This window comes from Cyrtonyx montezumae, unplaced genomic scaffold, assembly GCF_038088225.1.
Source record: "Cyrtonyx montezumae isolate F1298 unplaced genomic scaffold, pur_monq_1.0 scaffold_13, whole genome shotgun sequence".
In the NCBI taxonomy this organism is placed as follows: Eukaryota; Metazoa; Chordata; class Aves; order Galliformes; family Odontophoridae; genus Cyrtonyx; species Cyrtonyx montezumae.
In genome coordinates this window covers 6,542,064-6,559,845 of record NW_027071859.1, presented here as the reverse complement: position 1 = coordinate 6,559,845, position 17,782 = coordinate 6,542,064, and the positions used below count along the sequence as shown (strand labels likewise).

Genomic DNA, 17,782 nt, shown 5'->3' with positions numbered 1-17,782 from the left:
TATATGCACAGATACATATATATATGAGAGGTACGTAACTCACTCAGTAGAATAATTCAGGTTGGAAAAGACCTCTAGGATCATCTACTCCAACCATCAACCCATCCCACCATGCCCACTGACCCCATCCCCTCACTGCCACATCTCCACAGCTCTTGAACACCTCCAGGGACAGCAATCTCACCACCTCCCTGGGCAGCCTGTGCCAATGCATTATCACTCTTCTGGAGAAGCAGTTTTTCTTGATATCCAACCTGAACCTTCCCTGGCACAACCTGAGGCAACGACCTCTGGTTCTTTCATTAATTAACTGGGATAAAAGGGCTACCCTCACCTTGATACATCGTCCCTTCAGGTAGGTGTAGAGAGTGATAAGAGGTATGTACGAGAGGTGTAAAACTCAATAGAAACACAGAATTGTAGGGGTTGGAAGGGACCCCTGGAGATCATCCAGCCCACACTCCTACTAAAGCACGTTCCCTACAGTAGATACACAAGAAAGCATCCTGATGGGACCCGAATATCTCCACAGAAGACTCCACCACCTGTCTGGGCAGCCAGTCCCAGTGTCCTGTCACACTCTTTAAGTTTTTCCTCATGTTCGCATGGATCCCATTACGTTCATCTGCCCCCTGCAGTCTGGAAGCCGGGAGCCACAGCTGGATCTCGTCTAGCTCGAGCTCAGCTAACTGCCTTCAAGTGGCTCGGTGTGACGTGCGGTAAGAACAGCACGAAGCGGAATAAGCTCAGCCGTCAGGGATCGGGTCTCAGAGCCTCGGGGATGGAGCATCCTCGTTTCAGTCGCAGCTTTGAAAAACACGATTTTAAACGTCAGAACGCGTGAAGAAAACACCGGGCGAGCTTTGCTTTTTGAACGATCACCGAGCGCGCTTAATTCGCGCTGCGTTTCCTGTTAATTAGCGCCAATTAGGAACGAGGTGACGGAAGCAGACCTCTAACCGGGCTCTTTCCAACATGGCGGCCCAACACCGCCCCTCTGTGGGCGGGGCTCAGCTCGCCCGGGCCGGCAGCGGGTGCCCGGTCCGCCGCTGGCCGCGCGTGCGCAGTGCAGCGCGGGACAGTGAGGAGTTGGTGCGGTGCGGAGGCCGCGGGCGGTGCTGCGCAGCGGGGCCGGGTGAGTCGGTGCGGGGAGCGGGGACGGCGGCTCTCAGCGATCCGGCAGTTCCGAGCGGGGCTCGAACTTCACTCGGCGCCGTGCCCGAAAGCGGGGTTACCTCATCGGTTCTGAAGATAGCTCCTCGCGGCGGGCTGCCGTCGGCGTAGGTCGGGCGCTGGGGCTGCGGGTGAGCGGAGCGCGCCGCTGGAGGAGGGTGAGCTCAGCTCTGCGATGCGTTGGTCGCGAAAGGCGTCCCGGAGCTCCCCATGCTTTAGGTGAGGCGTGGGCACCTCTGTCAGTCTGAGGTTGGCAGGAGAGGGCTGCTCCCCCTGCACCGTGTCTCAGCGGCACCTCGCTCGTGACCTTTCCACGATATATTAATGTTTCTTCTAAGTACGACCCGGCGGTCCTTCTGAAGGCTGTTGTGCTTCGGTGGGAGCTGCGACTTTCACAGCTGAGCGGTTCTGAATGCTGCTGGTGCAGGCTGGGGGCCAGCCCTGTGCAGCTGGAGAAATCCTGAGCCCCCGCGCTGTGCCTGTGTGGCTGCAGCTCTGCTGACAGCTCGCAGAGACATCACCCAAAGCAGGGGGTTAGAGCCGGCTCTGCTGCTCGGGGCGAAAGATACACACAAATACAGATTTAATACTAGGAAAAGGTACTCGGCACTTAGCTGTGCTAGAAGTTAATTTGAGAGGAGTTGCTCAATATAAGTGCTCTTGTTATACTTGTGACTGAAAGTTCCTGTTTTCCACAGCAGGTGCGGAGTTCCAAGTGAAGCAATCAGATACACTCATAAAGGTTGTGATGTACCAGCATGGGTTTGCCCAAGCGTAACTTTCAGACAGAGCGCTTGTAAACAAACAAAAAAGGGATAAAAGAGCTGTATCACATCGTATGCGATTGTCAGAGGTATTTTAAGCATAGTTTTTTGACCAAGTGTATAGCAGAAGCAGATAATCTGAAGGCTGCCTAAACTTAAAACCTTTTATAGCAACGCAGAGTGAATCTCTGTGGTTGTTATGAGTGTTTTCTGAAGGCTTACACACATTTCAGCAGAAAATGATTTGCGAAGTTTTAAGATGAAAGAGCATTGCTATCAGTGTCCCAGAAGAACGTGAATTAGTTCTGAACTGAAAGCTTAGGTCTTTTCTGTTTGGATTTTTTTTTTTTATCACTTCACTGGATGCTGGTTCCCCTAACATCTCTATCTTCTGTTAAGATAGATGGCAGGATCATTTTCAATTTATTTCAGTCTTGCTGTATGTGATTTTTTTATTTTAGGAATGTGTGGGCTGTTGCTGCTTAGTTTGATGCTGATATCTGTGCACAGTAGGTCTGAGTCCTAAGCATGCCAGGAGCAGACCAGGTCTGTGTAACCTGTGGCCTGAAATATTTGGAAGTAACGTTTTAAACAGTTGCTGTGTCAAATGGATGTACTTCTGGGGGCTTGTTTAATTTTAGGGTGTTTTTTGGTCTCTCTAGCTTTTTGTGACTCTGTAATTTCCTCAGGGAGCTCAGAAGATTGCTATGGTATTCTTGATTTCTCCTGACTCAGCAGACTAAGCCCATAGTGTATTTAGCACATACAAATCCAGGGTTTTCTTTCCAACTGGATGATAGACTGTGATGAATAATGCACATTATGCAGTTCTTTGAATGCTGCACCAATAAGTTGAGATATGGTAGGAAGAAAAACCTGACAAATCTTATACCTTCGGGTAATGTGCCTCCATTTAGGAAGGTCATCAGAGTGCCTGCAGTGGCAGTGCAGTTTTCCTGTGACTGCCTCATAGCATTGCCAAGAATCAGGGGATTTTAAGTCATGCTGATCATAGGAGTGTGATCTTTTCCTCAGCCAGTGTGACTGTGGATGTGTATTTTCAATTCATGTGATTCTTTTGGAATTTTTCTCTACGTTTATGTGAAAGTAATTTTCTTTCTGAGCATCTGAAAGTGGTGTTTGGTTCATGTGTCATCAAACTGAAAACTGAGGGAAACCAAGAACCATATGGAGACAACAGGAGTGGGGTGGTACAGCTCAGATTTCTGGCTACATTTACTTCCAACACAGGAGAAACTTAAAGAGCGTTTCAGCTTCAGATGTAGGCAGGAGTGTCAGAGGTATTGTGTGCTGGTGTGTCTGTGGGTTTTATTTTGTTAACTGTCTCCTTTTCATAATTAGGAGGAGCACCAGGATGAAAACATGGACAATATCAAAACTGTGAAGGAAGAGTGGTAGGTTCTTGTCTCCCCTGGTTGTTTTCCTTCTCCTTCCTATTAGTGTGTCTTTGTCTTGTTGTGACTTTTTAAACTTTCTGTTAAATTTCAGAATGCAACTTCAATTTTTTTTGCTGTACCCTTCTGTTATATATACCAAGTTTAAAAAAAAAAAAAAAAGCAGGTTTTTCCTTAAAGTTTTTTCACATACCCAGGGTGTTTCCTAGATGCAGGAAGTGGCATAAATGTGGTATTTAAAATAGGAAGGCGGGATTACAATTTGCTAACTCACTGTGCACTCTGACATTTAGCATGGAGGTGTTCAGGTTTCCGGCTATGCTTGTGAGATCAGACATGGTTAATGCCTCAGGTAATACTCCCAAGTTTTTATCTTCTTACAAAACGAAAGTGGATATGGCATGCTTCTGAAATCGTCCTTAATGCCATTGAGTTTTTCTTTTACTTAAATACATTGATCCTTAGGGATTCTTACTGTTGCATAGATGCACTGCAAACAGTAATTCCTTTTTCTGCAAACATAGCTTGCTACTTTTGAGTAAGCACTACTCTCTTTGAGTTTATTGCAGAGTTTTACATAAAGCTGGATGTTTTTTAAGAACCAATTTTTTTTCTGAATTGCTTAAAATAGACTTTTCTGAATCTCTAATAGGAATACCTCGTGCAATGTTTACCAAAACGTGCATAATCTTCTTACTATGTAAGGAATCTAAACTGCAAGATAATCATTCATTCACGCTGCATGTATCTGCATTTTGATTGGTCAAAATCTAACAGAGAAACAGCTGTTTCATATACAGTGTTCTATAAAAAGATCTGGTTGATGCATCTCTTTTTAGTACTCTGGCAGCCTCCAAGGTATTAAAATCTCCTGATGTGTTCTTTCACTGTGTGCAAGTGGTGTGAATGCTTGTCAGTTTCTTCATGTACCTCCATGGGCAAGAATGGTGGATCTGTGGTGGTGTTGAGAATGGATTTAAATACTAAGGCAGTTTTCCTGTATGTGGCCTTTAAACTGAAGTCACTGAAGCCTGCATCATGGCAGTGCTTTAAAGATCTTTGGTTGGTGTGCAGTGGTGCAGGTCAGAGGTGTGGGTGCATTCCTTGCTCTGATGCCACGTTTAGAAGTTTTTGCATTCGTGAGTTCACTTTTTCTATCATCATTTTTTTTAATCTGTGTTTCTGAAGTCCAAATAATAGCAGTTACAGGTTCCTGAAGCTGTTCCTGAAAGAGGCACAATACAAACTATGGTTGAAACTTGATGATCTTTGAGGTCCCTTTCAACCCAGGCCATTCTGTGATTCAAAGCATTCAAAGATTCTAACAGCCAAGTAAGCTGGTGCAGAGGAGCGTGTCTTTTGGTACTGAACTTCTAGGATGACTGCTTGTTGTTTTATGTGCTGTCTGGATCATCTTGGTTATTTACGTGTTCGTTCTGCAGGATGTGTAAGTCAAGAACTGGTGATCAGATTTTGAATGGTGCAGAAGAAAACCATGACTACTTTGTCGATAACCTTTTTGAAGAAGCTCAAAAGATTGGTGCAATATGCGTGTCCCCAACTACAGTCAAGAGCCAGGTAGGTGTTGATGAAAAATACTCATTTAATGTAGTAGTACTCCAGGGACACTCTGGAGAACAAATGGAAGAAGTTCAGCAGTCTTATCCAGTACACCTGTGTGTAAATGCATGCAGAAATCAGACAGCAGTGGGAACGATCTGCCATCTCCGACTGAACCAGGTCTGTAGTTCTGTGCTACTGACGCCTGAAAAACTTCTATAAAATTGTTTTAGGACTTAGATCATGCACTTCTCATTAGTTGCTAGAGAGAGAGAGAGCTGGTAACTAGGTGTGAGGAGTGACAACTGTCATTCTAGGGAAAGTTTTTAAGAGTTGTGGACTTTCTATGGAGAGATAATCCAGATTTTTGCTTTTGTATAGTTTGGTGGTAGTGGGATGCTTCAGATGGCATTGTATGACAGTGATTCTGTTCTTTTCATATTTTTCTCTTGCTCCCAGAGATTGGGGAGGCACTAGAGAAAAAGCCATGTGCAACAAAAGTGTCAAGGATGGATTTGGAGTGGGCATCCCTAGAAACTATATTCCTGGATCCCCACCTGAGCCAGGAGAGAGAAAAGGAGTGTGGGGAGCAATACTTGAACCGTGATTTCTGAAGGTGTCTCATGGCAATACTTGCTTCAGTGTCTAAGTGAGAAGCTGGCACAACTAACACAAAAAAAAAAAAAAAAACCCTGTCAAGTACTACTAAGCATATTACAAACCAGTTTCTGGCTGAAGTGGATTCTGCATTTGTATGTGCTTCATGTTCTTCACATCTGGCCAAGTATCTGCTGAGTAACATGAATATGATCTGTGTGACCGAATGCTTCTCTAGATGGCATGAGGTATAAATAGGAAAATTCAATTCCAAACTCCATTCACATCAAAACTGAAGAGATTTCAGTGAATGGTATGAAGGCTGCAGGTTGAAGTAGTGGATGTTTCTCTGGTGCTATTAATGAATTACTGAGAATATATTTTTTTATTACCCTAATATCAAGGTTTTGAGTATACCTGGAAATTCCATTGTAATGTAAATGTATGACCAATTAAAATGTACTGATACTTGTTTGTATATTTCCTAAATGGTTTCTGCATGCATTCTTTCAATGCCTTGGCTTTAGAAAGCCCTCCTGATTGTTCAGAATAAAGCTTTATTCTTGCATATCCTGCTGTGCTGTTCTGGTAGTTGGTCTTTCAACATGAGGAGTGTGTGCTTTCAAATTAAGGCTCTTGAATTGCATCTGGCTGGGATCTTCCAGGTAGTTTTTTGTTTTTACTGCTTAATAGAAGTGTTTTTGACCAAAGAAAGCATAATGATGGGAGGGAGGTTTATTTCCAACTCTGACTGGCAGAAGGTACTTAGAAATATCACTTCCCCCTTGCAGTCACTCTGCCCATTGCAGCAGGGCCAAAGCAGAGTGCAGTGAGCCTTCTCTTTGTGTTTTCAGTGTGTGCACTGGATACTTTAAAATCATAGGGTACTATTGGTTATATTAATCTGGTTTTACATGAGTGTTAAAATGAAAATTGTTCTTAATCTGCAGGTTGACGTGGTCATTAAACTTTGGAAAAATGGCTTTACAGTAAATGATGGTGAACTTAGGAGCTACACTGACGTTGGAAATCAGCAGTTCTTGGACTCTGTTAAAAAAGGGTGAGGGAGTTTTGTGTTCCTTATCTGCCTGGGTTAACATGCTTTGGATAGCATTTTGTTCATACTCTAAATTTTTGGCATTGCTTCACTGCAGTAGCCCTGTAGGAGCATAGTCTGCTGACTCTGTCATTTCCTGCCATGTCGATGACTTCTAACATCCACAAGTTTAACATACTGCAACTGAAAGCTGGTCATAAAGTTGCTGATGAAGTAGATAAAAGTGAGTGTTGGTAGGAGGCACAGCAGACACAGAATGAAGTAAAAGGGAAGTCATTGCGCCCAGGAATAGCTAACAGACTCAGTGTGCAAGTGATTAAGCATGTCTGGTTTGATGCTCTTTGTTTTCCCTTTATTGATGAAAAGCCTTTGGTGGGCACAGTTGCTGCATTGTAATACCAGGAAACTTCAATCAGCCTTCAGTTGCAGTCGTCTTTACCTAGTACAAACTCACTGTTCCACTCTCTTGTGTGTGTATGTAGTGATCTTACTTTTATCCAACTACTAAAACTGAGCATGCTGTAATGATTTCTGTTAGTGTTTGATGCGGTCTTGCTTTAAAATAGCAGTTTGAACATAGAAACCAGTATAAATTTGTGCCTTTCATTTGTAATGTTTCCTCATCCCATACAAATAGAAGGGAGAAAATAGTTTTTCACAGTATTGTTTTATAACTCATTTTCATGCATGCAAAATAATTATGCTGTTTTTCATCTTTTCTATGCTTTAAAGCCCCCCCCAAAAATGAACTAATTTTACATTTTACCTTATGAGTGTCACCTGCATTGGTTGTAATAGCAGTTGACTGCATTGTTGAAAGCCCTCTACTTTAAGTACTTTGTGTGTGTAAATCAAAAGTCTTCGTGCCAGCTGAGCAGCACTACCCAGAAATGTGTCTGTGTCAGAGCCCCAACATAAAGGTGTTGTGAGTTGCTTGAGGCAGGTAAAGCTTTGCTGAGTGATGTTACTGCACTAAAGAGAATTATGAGTGATCTAATTTCTTAAAGCTGAGTTTCCTGTTTATCAGTAATTAAGTTTAGAAACAATGCATTTAGTCTTTCTCATTAAAAGTTGATCACTTTTGTTTTTTCCTTTTTTGGTGTTTTATCTCTGTAAGATAAAAATTGAACCTACCATATATTGCTGCAGTAATATTACACTGTGCACGTTGTACTTTGGGGTGGTAACTACTGAGTAAATTGCAGTCTCATTCAGTGAATTACATAATGGCTTTTTATTTTCAAGTTGTATTTAATTCACAGTTCAAGAACTTGAAGTTATTTGCATACCATGTTTCATTAATAAATAATGTACTTCTCTTAAAGCATTGTCTTTACAAGAGTAAACACAGAACCAGTATTAATCGTTATTGTGCTTTGTATACTGAAACAGTATGGTAATTATTTTTCTGTTTTTTTTTTTCTTAAGGGAACTGCCTTTTGAGCTACAGAAGTTATTTGAGAAGGAAGAGATAGATGTGAAGGTGGAAGATAAAAAAGATGAGTTGTATCTGTCATCAAAAAAGCCAATATTTCTTCCCTTTTCTGGGCATGGTTACAGATTAGGAAGGTGAGTAACTTGATGTAATATGTGATTGAGTAGCTGAAGGATTCTGTACGTATGGTAAGGGATCGTATGATTCAGATTGGAAGTGGCCTCTGGAGGTCTGTAACCCAGACTCCCATGTAAAACAGGCTCAGGAGTGGGGAGAGATGTGATACCTCAGGGGTTTGTCCAGCTGGGCCTTGAAATTCTGCAAGGGTGGAGGCTGTGAAACCTGGTTCAGTGCTGCACTATCATCATGAGGGAAAAAGTTCTTTACACCCAATCTGAACTTGTCTTCTTTCAATTGATATTCACTATGTAGAGCTTGATAACCTCCTGTAGGCACTGGTAGGTCACTGCTGAGTCCCCTGGTACCATTTCTGCCACACAGTGAGCAAACTCACCTTCTCCATCCTCTCTTCCCAAGCCACATGCTCCAGCCCAAGCACATTTTTTGCAATTCTCCACAGAACACTCTCCAGTTTATCAGTATTTTTCTTCTATTGGTCTTTTACTGGGGACCAAATGTGAGTTCAGTGTTTAGATGTGTCTGATGAATGCTGTGTTGGGGATTATCAGCTCCAACAATCTGCTGGCTGGGGTTCTGCTAATGCTGCCAGGAGTTTAATGATTTTCTTTGCTCAAAATTTCAGTGTTAACAATGCTTTCCAAAAGAACTGTTTCCAGTTGAAAGGCTGTCACTTTTCTATTCTGTGGTTTAATAAAAAAAGCTTCACTGTTAAAGCTTTAGTGTACAGTATTTTCTACGAGAGAAGGGGAATGTGAGTGTATAAAGGGAACTGAAGAAGATAATATTTTGTATTCTGTTGAAGTTCTTCAGCATTTAACTATGTGTGTATTGCAGTTAGACTTTCTACTGATTCTTTCCTTTATTTTGTGCAGGTGGATAGAGTCAGCCAGCACAAAAACTGGACTTGGTTTATGACCAGGCAGCACAGTATTTTGGTGTTCTGTTGTATGGTGGCAAGCCAGGAATTCACTTCAGTGACTCTGTGACTTTAGCTTCTGCCAAATCATGTAAGGTTTACATGCATTTAAAAGGAGATTTCAGCCTAGGGAATGAAAGACAGTGACCTGGAGCTAACAGGATGGCTTTAGAGGTGGGGCTGGTGGGGCTTAGTAAGTGCAGACTGTGCTTAGTAGCTGTGCTGAAGCCTGAAGTGAACAGCTTGTTTTGATGAAGTGGAAAGGGCTTTCTGTTCAGGCTCAGTGCTCGAGCTGAGGGAAAGGATGGTCTGGGTAGAAGGGGGTGAGGCAGGGGGAGATGGTGGTAATGGGCAGAGTAAAGGGCTGATATGGTGAAGAGTGAGTGGTTTCAGGATTCCTTAGAGAAGCAAGCATTTCTTATCAGTTTCTTCTGCTTCAGTAGCACAGGCCATTCAGTTGCTGTATGCTTGGATTGATAGGGTCGGCAGGGAAGAGCTCCTCCTGAGAGATGGATGAGATGCCTCAAGTCCCACTTTTGGTAGTGCTGAAATCCTGAGCAAAGGTCAGGAACTTAACCGTATTTCAGCTACAAGGAGGCATGTGTACAACGGAAGCAAAAAGATCTTCAGCGTGCTGGGGTTCTGCTACTAACAAGGGCTAAGTGGCAGGTTGTTCAGTTCTTGTCGTGCTCTGTCATGCCTACAGCAAGTAATGATCTGGCTTCCCAGTAGGCGAGTTAAGTTCTGGAAACATGCTATTCTGTGAATTTCGGTTGAGTGGTTTTGCACACTGAGACATCCCACAACTTGCTCAGCAATTTTGTTCTTCATGAACAGGATAGAATGCACCCTCCTGCTGTTGCTTGTCTATTCAGTGCCATGGTATCAGGATGTTTTCTTTCAAGACTACTAAATATTTTTTTGCTGGTGTTGGAAGCATGAGCTGTGAGTGTTTCATAAACTTGTGCCTGCTTCCTCATGCTATTAAATGTCCATTGCATACATATGCTACTCTTTGAACAGAAGAGCTTTTTGGGGAAATAATAATACTGTCAGAGATGCACACGTTGTGGTTTAACCCAGCAGTCAGCTCAGCACCACACCATTGTTTGCTCATACCCCTCCCTCTCAGCGAGTTAGGGAAAGAATCAAGGGGGGGGGGGGAGGGGAAGTTTTTTATTTCAATCTGCAACTTCTCTTATTTTCTAAGACAGAAGAGAGAAGTGATATCAGTGGTAATTGCAAATCTGTACATTTACAAAACAAGTGATGCATACTGCAATTGCTCACCGCCCACCAACCAGTGCCCAGCCTGTCCCTGAGAAGCATCTGCCCCCTCCCCACAGCCAACCTCTCGCAGTTTTATAGCTTTTAAAATGATGCCATCTGAAATGGAAGATCCCTTGGACCAGCTGTCCTGGTTCTGTCCCCTATCAACTCCTTGTGTCCCCCCTTCTCAGCTCACTGTGGCAGGACAGTAGGGGAAGCTTAAATGTCCTTGGCCCTGTGTAGCTGCTGATCGGCAACAAACACAACATTGGTGTGTTATCAACATTGCTTTTCTCCTAAAGCCAAAACATAGCATCACAGCAGATGCTATGAAGAAAATTAACTCTGTCCCAGCTGAAACAAGGACAATATAATTAAAAGTTGAAGCTGTAGAACTCCCTTTTCACAGTTGCATTTGTGTGCTTAATTAAAAGTGAGAGAGACAAATGTCTGAATGGTTTACTTAGCTTGTGACCTGCTTATCAGTTAAACTCTATAATAGTCTCTATAGATTTTTCTGCTGATGTTTCCAGGTGAATGCATTACATAAGTGACTGCATTCTGTAGTCCCAGTAGAAACTGGTCTGTTGACCACCTCATTAAAACTTGTTTGGGAGAAAAATAGAGGAACTCAAACTGCTTTTGTTTGTTGTTTTTAATGCAACTCAAATAAGTTTGATCCTCTCCCTTTATGTAGTACAGGGCGAACAAAGACAAACTTTTCCAGTGTCTTAGGTACCTGCATAACTGATGGATTTATTCAGGTTTATTTACTCCTGCTCAGGTTCATTTAATAGCCTGGCTATAACAAGATTTGCAGCTAAAAATCTCTGTGAAGTTTACCAAGGTATTTTAAAGACAGCCTTAGGAAGAACCTTAGCCATAATGCTGGCTGAGATCACTTGTAGCAAAATAGATTTGCTGTGTAACATCAGGGTAAAACAGTGTGCTTCAAGCTTCTTCACCATTAATCTGGGCGAGCACAGTACTTAAAGAGAAGAAGCCCAGTATTTGAAAAATTGCCTGGAGACTTCTGTGTCTCTTCAATCTTAATAGGATTATCAAAGGAAGATGTAAGAGGAATAAACTGTTAAAAGGAACGATGATGGTGTGATGTAGAGCTTTGGGTTGTGGCTTTAGTCAGAGCTCCCACCACTAGATGGCTTTGTCTGTTGGCTCAACAGGAGCAAATTTAATTGTAGAGATGCTTTAGGACTTGGTGTGTGTAGTTCTTCTTTCTCTTGCAGCTTAGTTTAATGTGTTGCCCTCAGTTTTGTGTACACTTGCTATTAAATAATCATCTCCAATGCTACAATAAAGTCCTGAGATGTGGAAAGGAGTGGCTTGAGAACAGCATCAGAATTTGTATACTCATGAGATAGTTGTCTGAACTACAGCTGTAGCTGATGGGACCAAAATGTGTCAGGTTTAGCTTGGGCAGAACTACCTGGCAGCTGCACAGTTGTAGCTCTCCAGATCCACTGTGCTGGGGGCACCAGGCTCACATGTGACTGCTTCATGTCAGTGTGTGAACTCAGAACTGGACTGTGCTGATTTAGCAGCCAGATGAGGCCTATTACTGCTGGATTTAAGTGTTACTTGCACTTTATTTTTGTCTTTACTTCCGTTGCCAAGGTTGTTTGCCTTGCTGGTGCTCAAGGTTGTTTTTCCAAGTCTGGACTGCAGTTAGGGTTTATTGTGTCTTGAGGTCAAGCATGGCAAGAAGCTGGGTGTGAGATGAGTAGATTAGTAAGGGCACATGGGTGATGGTAAGTCACCTGTACTTGGAGTTCAACCAGAATGTTTCACAGAGGCACATCTTGAAATCTATTTGTTCCTAGTTCTTGCACCCCAGATGTTTTCTATCTAATGTCTTCAGCTGTAGGAGCATCTCTTATTGCTTGAGAATGAGATTCCTTAATTTTTTTTTCCCCTCAAGTTTCAGTGGAAGAAATTGAAAGTGCCTCTTCTGGCACTTGGAGTTAGAGCACTTACCTGGACATGAGTGGTAAAGAACTCCTGAAATGCTTCAGACTGAGGACTCTTATTAGCCTGAATGTGTCAGATCAGGAGACATCTGTTTTTAATGAGAAATGAGCTGCAGCTTTTCTGCTTTATGACCAAGCTAACACAATACAAGAACATAAGAATGTTGTTTGTCTGCAAAGCAGTCGCAGTATTGTTAAGAGCTGTTATTCTGTTGTTTAGTGACTTCTGCCTCAAAAAGCAATAGGTGATCCATTTTTTTGTGTGACGAGAGAGCTTTGACTGAAACCACCATGAAGCACTCATGTAATCAGTAACCACTACAGAGCCCAGAAGAAATGGCAACAACTTAAATCACTGCTGTTGTTTCACAAGCAAACATCTGCTTATGCTTACGTGTGCAGAGGATATGTGCATTGGATCAGGCCTTACTGATGACTTAAACAGTATGTACTGAACAAGCTTGGTCCTGAAAGAAAAACTAAGCTCTAGATGTTTCAGAACCAATATTTGTGCCAGTAATCTTTTCAAAGACCATACACTTGAACTTAAGTCTTCTGTCAAGCTGTTTTATGAGTCTTTCTTTGTCCTTGTGCTACATTCAGCTGTTGAAAGTGCTTTGCAAATCAAAATCTGAGTGTTGTATCCGCAAGCCTGGGTTTCCACATTAAATCAATTTCTCTGAAGAGTCTCTAAGCTGAAATAAATGATGCTGGAGTCTAAATCAAGGCTAACAGTTTTCAGTTAAATTGAATTACTGTAATTGCATTGCCCTGAAAATTAACTTTGAGTATGCAAATTCAAACTTAAGCCCCTTATAGTTTCACCTGTGTGATTAGAATATAAAAAATACATGAATCTCACTTGTGTATGCTTTAAACCTTTGACATGTAAGATCCCTGATGTCTTATAAAATGTTTACTATGGACGAGCAAATTCTTTAGCATATTGAAGGCTTCCACATGGGGTTATTAGCATATTGTTTTCTTGGTTTTTTGTTGTTTGGGTTTTTTTTAATGATATCCTATGACCTTAGTTTCTTACTTTCAAAGTCAGAAATGTACTTTGACACAGGGCAGAGAGCTCCAGAAGAAGTAATCAGGGCCAGGGTTCAAGCTTGCAGGAAGTCATAACTTTGGCTTTTCTTTTCAGTGCTACTCCAAGGATAATCTCTAAAGTAAGAGAAGATCATCAAAGAGCTGCTGATAAAAGACACCTTCCTGTAGTACCCTTAAATGATTTGGAGCCTATCACTAACATCCAGATTTGGTTAGCTGATGGGGAAAGGATAATTCAGAAATTCAACGTTTCACACAGGTAATGTTGTTATTTGTGCTTGCATCTGAATTCTTTGTGCTATGACTGTATCCATAATACATCTAATATCTGTAACTCATCAACGCTAGGTGAGCTAGGGAGGTAGGATTGCTCTTTGGCTCTATCTAGAGGATAGGGTTTTTTTTGTTTGTTTGTTTGAGAAAATTAATTATTTTTTAATAAACAAGTGAGGAGTGTGAGAGAAACATGAACTGATGTGACTGGTCTGTACGTAACTGAGTGTAAATCAAAACCTGTTGAGGAAACTAAAAGGTTTTAGATTAGTGGAAGTTAAGGTGTATGAATTGTTCGTTGTTGGAGGGAACAGTTAAGTGGATTTATGCAGCTTTTACAATGACAAGTCTCTTACAGAATGACTACATCTGGAGCAAATCACTTATTTAAAAGAAAAGAAAAAAGCTGTTAGTTGTTGAGCAGACAGTAACACAGATGTTGAGTTTCAGAAAATTCACTTGTGTCTCTTCCAGCATGTAAAAGGAAGTGGAGGATGTGACTTTGAACTGAGCCAGAAGAACTTCCAGGGGGGGCCAGAGTTAAGCAGGCAAGCGTATTCACCTGCATGTCTGTCCTGTCAGCACGGACAGAATAGAATGCATCCAGTGTGCTTAATTCTTAATTATTACAATTTCCAGTTCCCAAGGAGGCTTATAAGTGGGGATAATGACAGAAGGTGTCAGCGTAGCATGTGTATGGAGGAACCTTGAGAAAGTAGGAGTAATGGCTTAACATTAAATTGTAGAGCTGCTGTCTTTAGGGACCTTTCTCCAATTTGTAATTTGCTGCCACAGTACTATGCAGTCATGTCATATGCAAAGGTTACGTTGCCTGTGTTTCTCTGTGAATCAATTTAAAGTGATCATAGGTTTTAACACAACCTCAGCTGCTGTCAAAATAAACTGTACATAACAGAATGCCCAGAGAGGTTTTAGAGTCTCGTTCTCTGGAGGTACTAAGCCCCCCCACACCCCCCAAGATCCTTTCCTGTACAACCTACTGTAGGGAACCTGCTTTAGCAGGGGGTTGGACTGGGTGATCTCCAGAGGTCTGTTCCTACCCCATCCATTCTGTGATTGAATGGACAGAAGAAGAGCTCGCAAACTCGTACTAATTTATTGCCCTTAGCAGCCTGAGGTATGATGCAAAACATTGTTGTGATGTACTGCTGAAAGATCAATTGCTATTTTAATTATAAAACCTTCATTTGGGATCTTATCTTCATTAATCCAAGTTTAAACAGGTTTAAGTATATTGAGAAGTTTTTCTTTCTTTGTGATAATTAATAGTATAAACAGCAAAGTACTTCAGTGGGAGAAAAAAAACCTGATAAGCTGAGCAACAGCCTTGCTAATGTTATTTTCTTTTTAGAAGATTTTAATAGATATTGCATTGTATTGTATCATCTTGCCACAAGATCAGCAAGTTTATACTCTATCTAGTATGTCTGTATAACGTAATAAGATTATAACTGATAAGTTAAGTATTATGATTGCATGTATGGCATCCCTTTGAGTGAAGAAGCAGAAAATCCAGTGTTTAAGCTGCTGTAGCACATACACTGCAGTGTCTGGGTAAACTGATTATTTGTACCATTATGCAGAGGGGATGTGTGGGTGTACAGCCTAGAAACAGACATGTTCATCCTAGGGCAGATAGCTGGTGGCTAATCACTTGAGTTGCTCTTGGAATTCAGTGAACCTTGGTTATAATGCCTGTATGTACCTGTAAAGTGTCCAAGCAACATTTTAAGTCTTCTCAAGATTTTTCAGGCTTTGTAGAACAAGCGCTGTTTCTTAACTGAGGCCATTATGCCAAGAATTAGATGCTGACTATGACCATCCTACTGAGAATGGGTCAGGCATGGAATTTGGTCATCTGTGCTGCTGAACTGTTAGAATGGCTTTATTTCAGGCCAATTAGCACTGTCCCAGAAAATATCCAGGATCAGTTCAAAAGTTAGTCCAGATCACAGGTGATTCCCAGTAGGTGGCAAACTCCATGGCCTATCCTGGACACGGGGGAGAGGAACGAGGTTTTATAACTTGGTATGAAGTACACTCTGCTAGTTGGGCTCGGGATCAGAGAATGAGTACTGTTTAGTCCTCTGGTCCAAATGTATCCTGTCACCTTGATTTGCTCATTAAATTGGTCAATTACGATTCTTGTTACTGCAAAACCTGTGTCTTGTTTACTCTTAAAGGATTCTTTACACCTTATCAGGCATCTTGAATTTACTGCTGCTTCTACTCTGGTAGGCAGTGGCTACTTGTAGACCTACCTAACTAGTTACCCAGGCAATTTTTGCAAGTTTTGCTTTTTCTTTTCTGGTTCAGCTGCATGTAACACCAAAGGCTTCCTTGTTCTAGCTCTTGGCTATGGAAACTTCAAGTAGAGCTCCACCAGCTGGTTAAGAAATAGCAGATTTGTTTAACAACTACCCATGAGCCATGGTGAAGCATTTGTGTCCTTTTTCTCTTGCTCTCAGAATGTGCAAATCTTTATATTTGCCTCTGAAACAAAGCAGGCACTTAAGGATAGCTATTTCTCCATTTCATTGCTGTTGGCCATTATGTCTCATTCTGATCTTGACGTGGTTCTCTTTGTATTGTGTTTGTGCTCTGTGCTGGGAGTAATGTGCTCTGATGCTGTATCTTTTTTTCTTCTCAGGATAAGCCATGTCAGAGACTTCATTACGAAGTATCAAGGATCAGAGGGAGGTGTTCCCTTCATGCTGACTACTTCCCTCCCGTTTCAAGAACTGCAAGATGAGACCCTCACACTACAGGAAGCCAAGTTGCAAAATGCTGTTGTCGTTCAGAGACTTCGGAAAACATCTGAAGCTTTTAAACACTTAGTGATGAAAGCTCCTGACAATGACTGTAAAAGTGCTGCTACACCTGATGGACAGCTCAAGAATGAGCAAAAAAGTGCTATCAAAAGCACCAGTTCAAGTTAGTTTATAACTGACTGCAAGCTACATGCAGGCAGGGCTAGATAAAATGTAACCAGCAATATCTGGATGCACTGTTCTTCTAATGTAGTGTGATCTTAGAGAGCCAATGTGTGCTGTGCTGTAATCTGCTGTAACAAAGATTTTCAATGAATTTTGGTGGACAGAAACCTGGCTATATAATGCAGTGGAGGTAACTGTACAACGGGGATTACACTTATGATTTCCTTGGCTTTGCTAGCATGTTCTTTAATGAGTATACTTAGATGGAATGGTACTCTGAGAATTAATCACTACTGATAAGACATTTTAGGGAAAAATAGTATTTATTTTTGCACTTTTGGACTAAGGAGAAACTGAACTGGTTGAGTTAATTTATACCTCAATGTTAGTTGCTCCAGTTTCCCTTTTTTTCTTTTAGTAACAGGCAGGAGATGCTGCAGGGAAAATAACATTTGAACACAAAATTGTTGTATCATTAGTACTTAACTTCATCACAGGATCTGCAGTGTGAATGTCCTCTTAAGTCTTCACACGATGGTAGGTGCATGTGCCAGAAGTTGAAATTAGGTAGTGTGGTGCATACTGCATGTGAAGTGCCTCAAAGTAAGCTCTGAAGGGATTGTTATTCCTAATGGTTGAAGTGCTTTCTGCCTCTGGTGTTCTGCTACAGGTGTCTTACAGAGAGTTTAACATCACCCTGTCTGGCTTTTAGCCTCCTCACAGAGAAGCTGCAGTTTTTCTTGAGTTTGCCACACAGGTGAAGTGGCTTAGAGGGACACAATTGTTTTTGTACTGCATATCTGTCTCTGTCCTGAATCAGCCATCTGGTTGAGACATTAACTGCGTATTTCAAAGGTATCCAAAATCTGAATTTGAAAGCTGAGGCTTCTTCTCTACCACCTCACTCCCTTTCCATCCAAATCTTATTTATGTCATTCCTGTATTTTGGTGTAAGATTTGTACCCAACCATTCAGTGTTTTGCTAAAGGAGAATGTTAAGAACTAAATATATATTTTGTACCAGTTGTGTTAAGTCACACTTGTGTTTGTGAATGGACCTAGAGTCTCTAGGTTCAGACTTTCTCGGGGCCTTCAATAAATGCTGACTAGTTTGTGCTACTGACATAAATGGGAGATCGTCAGAGTTGAACCCTATTGTGTGGTTAAAGTTAATTTTGGGT

At 41.7% G+C, this 17,782-nt stretch overlaps 1 protein-coding gene across 2 annotated transcripts; it reads left to right on the top strand.

Moving 5' to 3' along the window:
* Nucleotides 1-1,046: 1,046 nt before the first annotated feature.
* UBXN2A (UBX domain protein 2A) lies at nucleotides 1,047-16,760 on the top strand. Of its 2 annotated transcripts, none has more exons than XM_065730654.1 (7): nucleotides 1,047-1,135; nucleotides 3,300-3,352; nucleotides 4,795-4,930; nucleotides 6,460-6,569; nucleotides 7,995-8,135; nucleotides 13,466-13,630; nucleotides 16,316-16,760. In XM_065730654.1, exons 2-7 carry the CDS (start codon nucleotides 3,321-3,323, stop codon nucleotides 16,602-16,604), a joined length of 873 nt encoding a protein of 290 aa, XP_065586726.1. In that variant the 5' UTR covers nucleotides 1,047-1,135; nucleotides 3,300-3,320; the 3' UTR covers nucleotides 16,605-16,760. The 2 variants fall into 2 exon arrangements, with proteins under 2 accessions (XP_065586726.1, XP_065586725.1); XM_065730653.1 differs by lacking the exon at nucleotides 1,047-1,135 and adding an exon at nucleotides 2,398-2,483.
* Nucleotides 16,761-17,782: the final 1,022 nt, after the last annotated feature.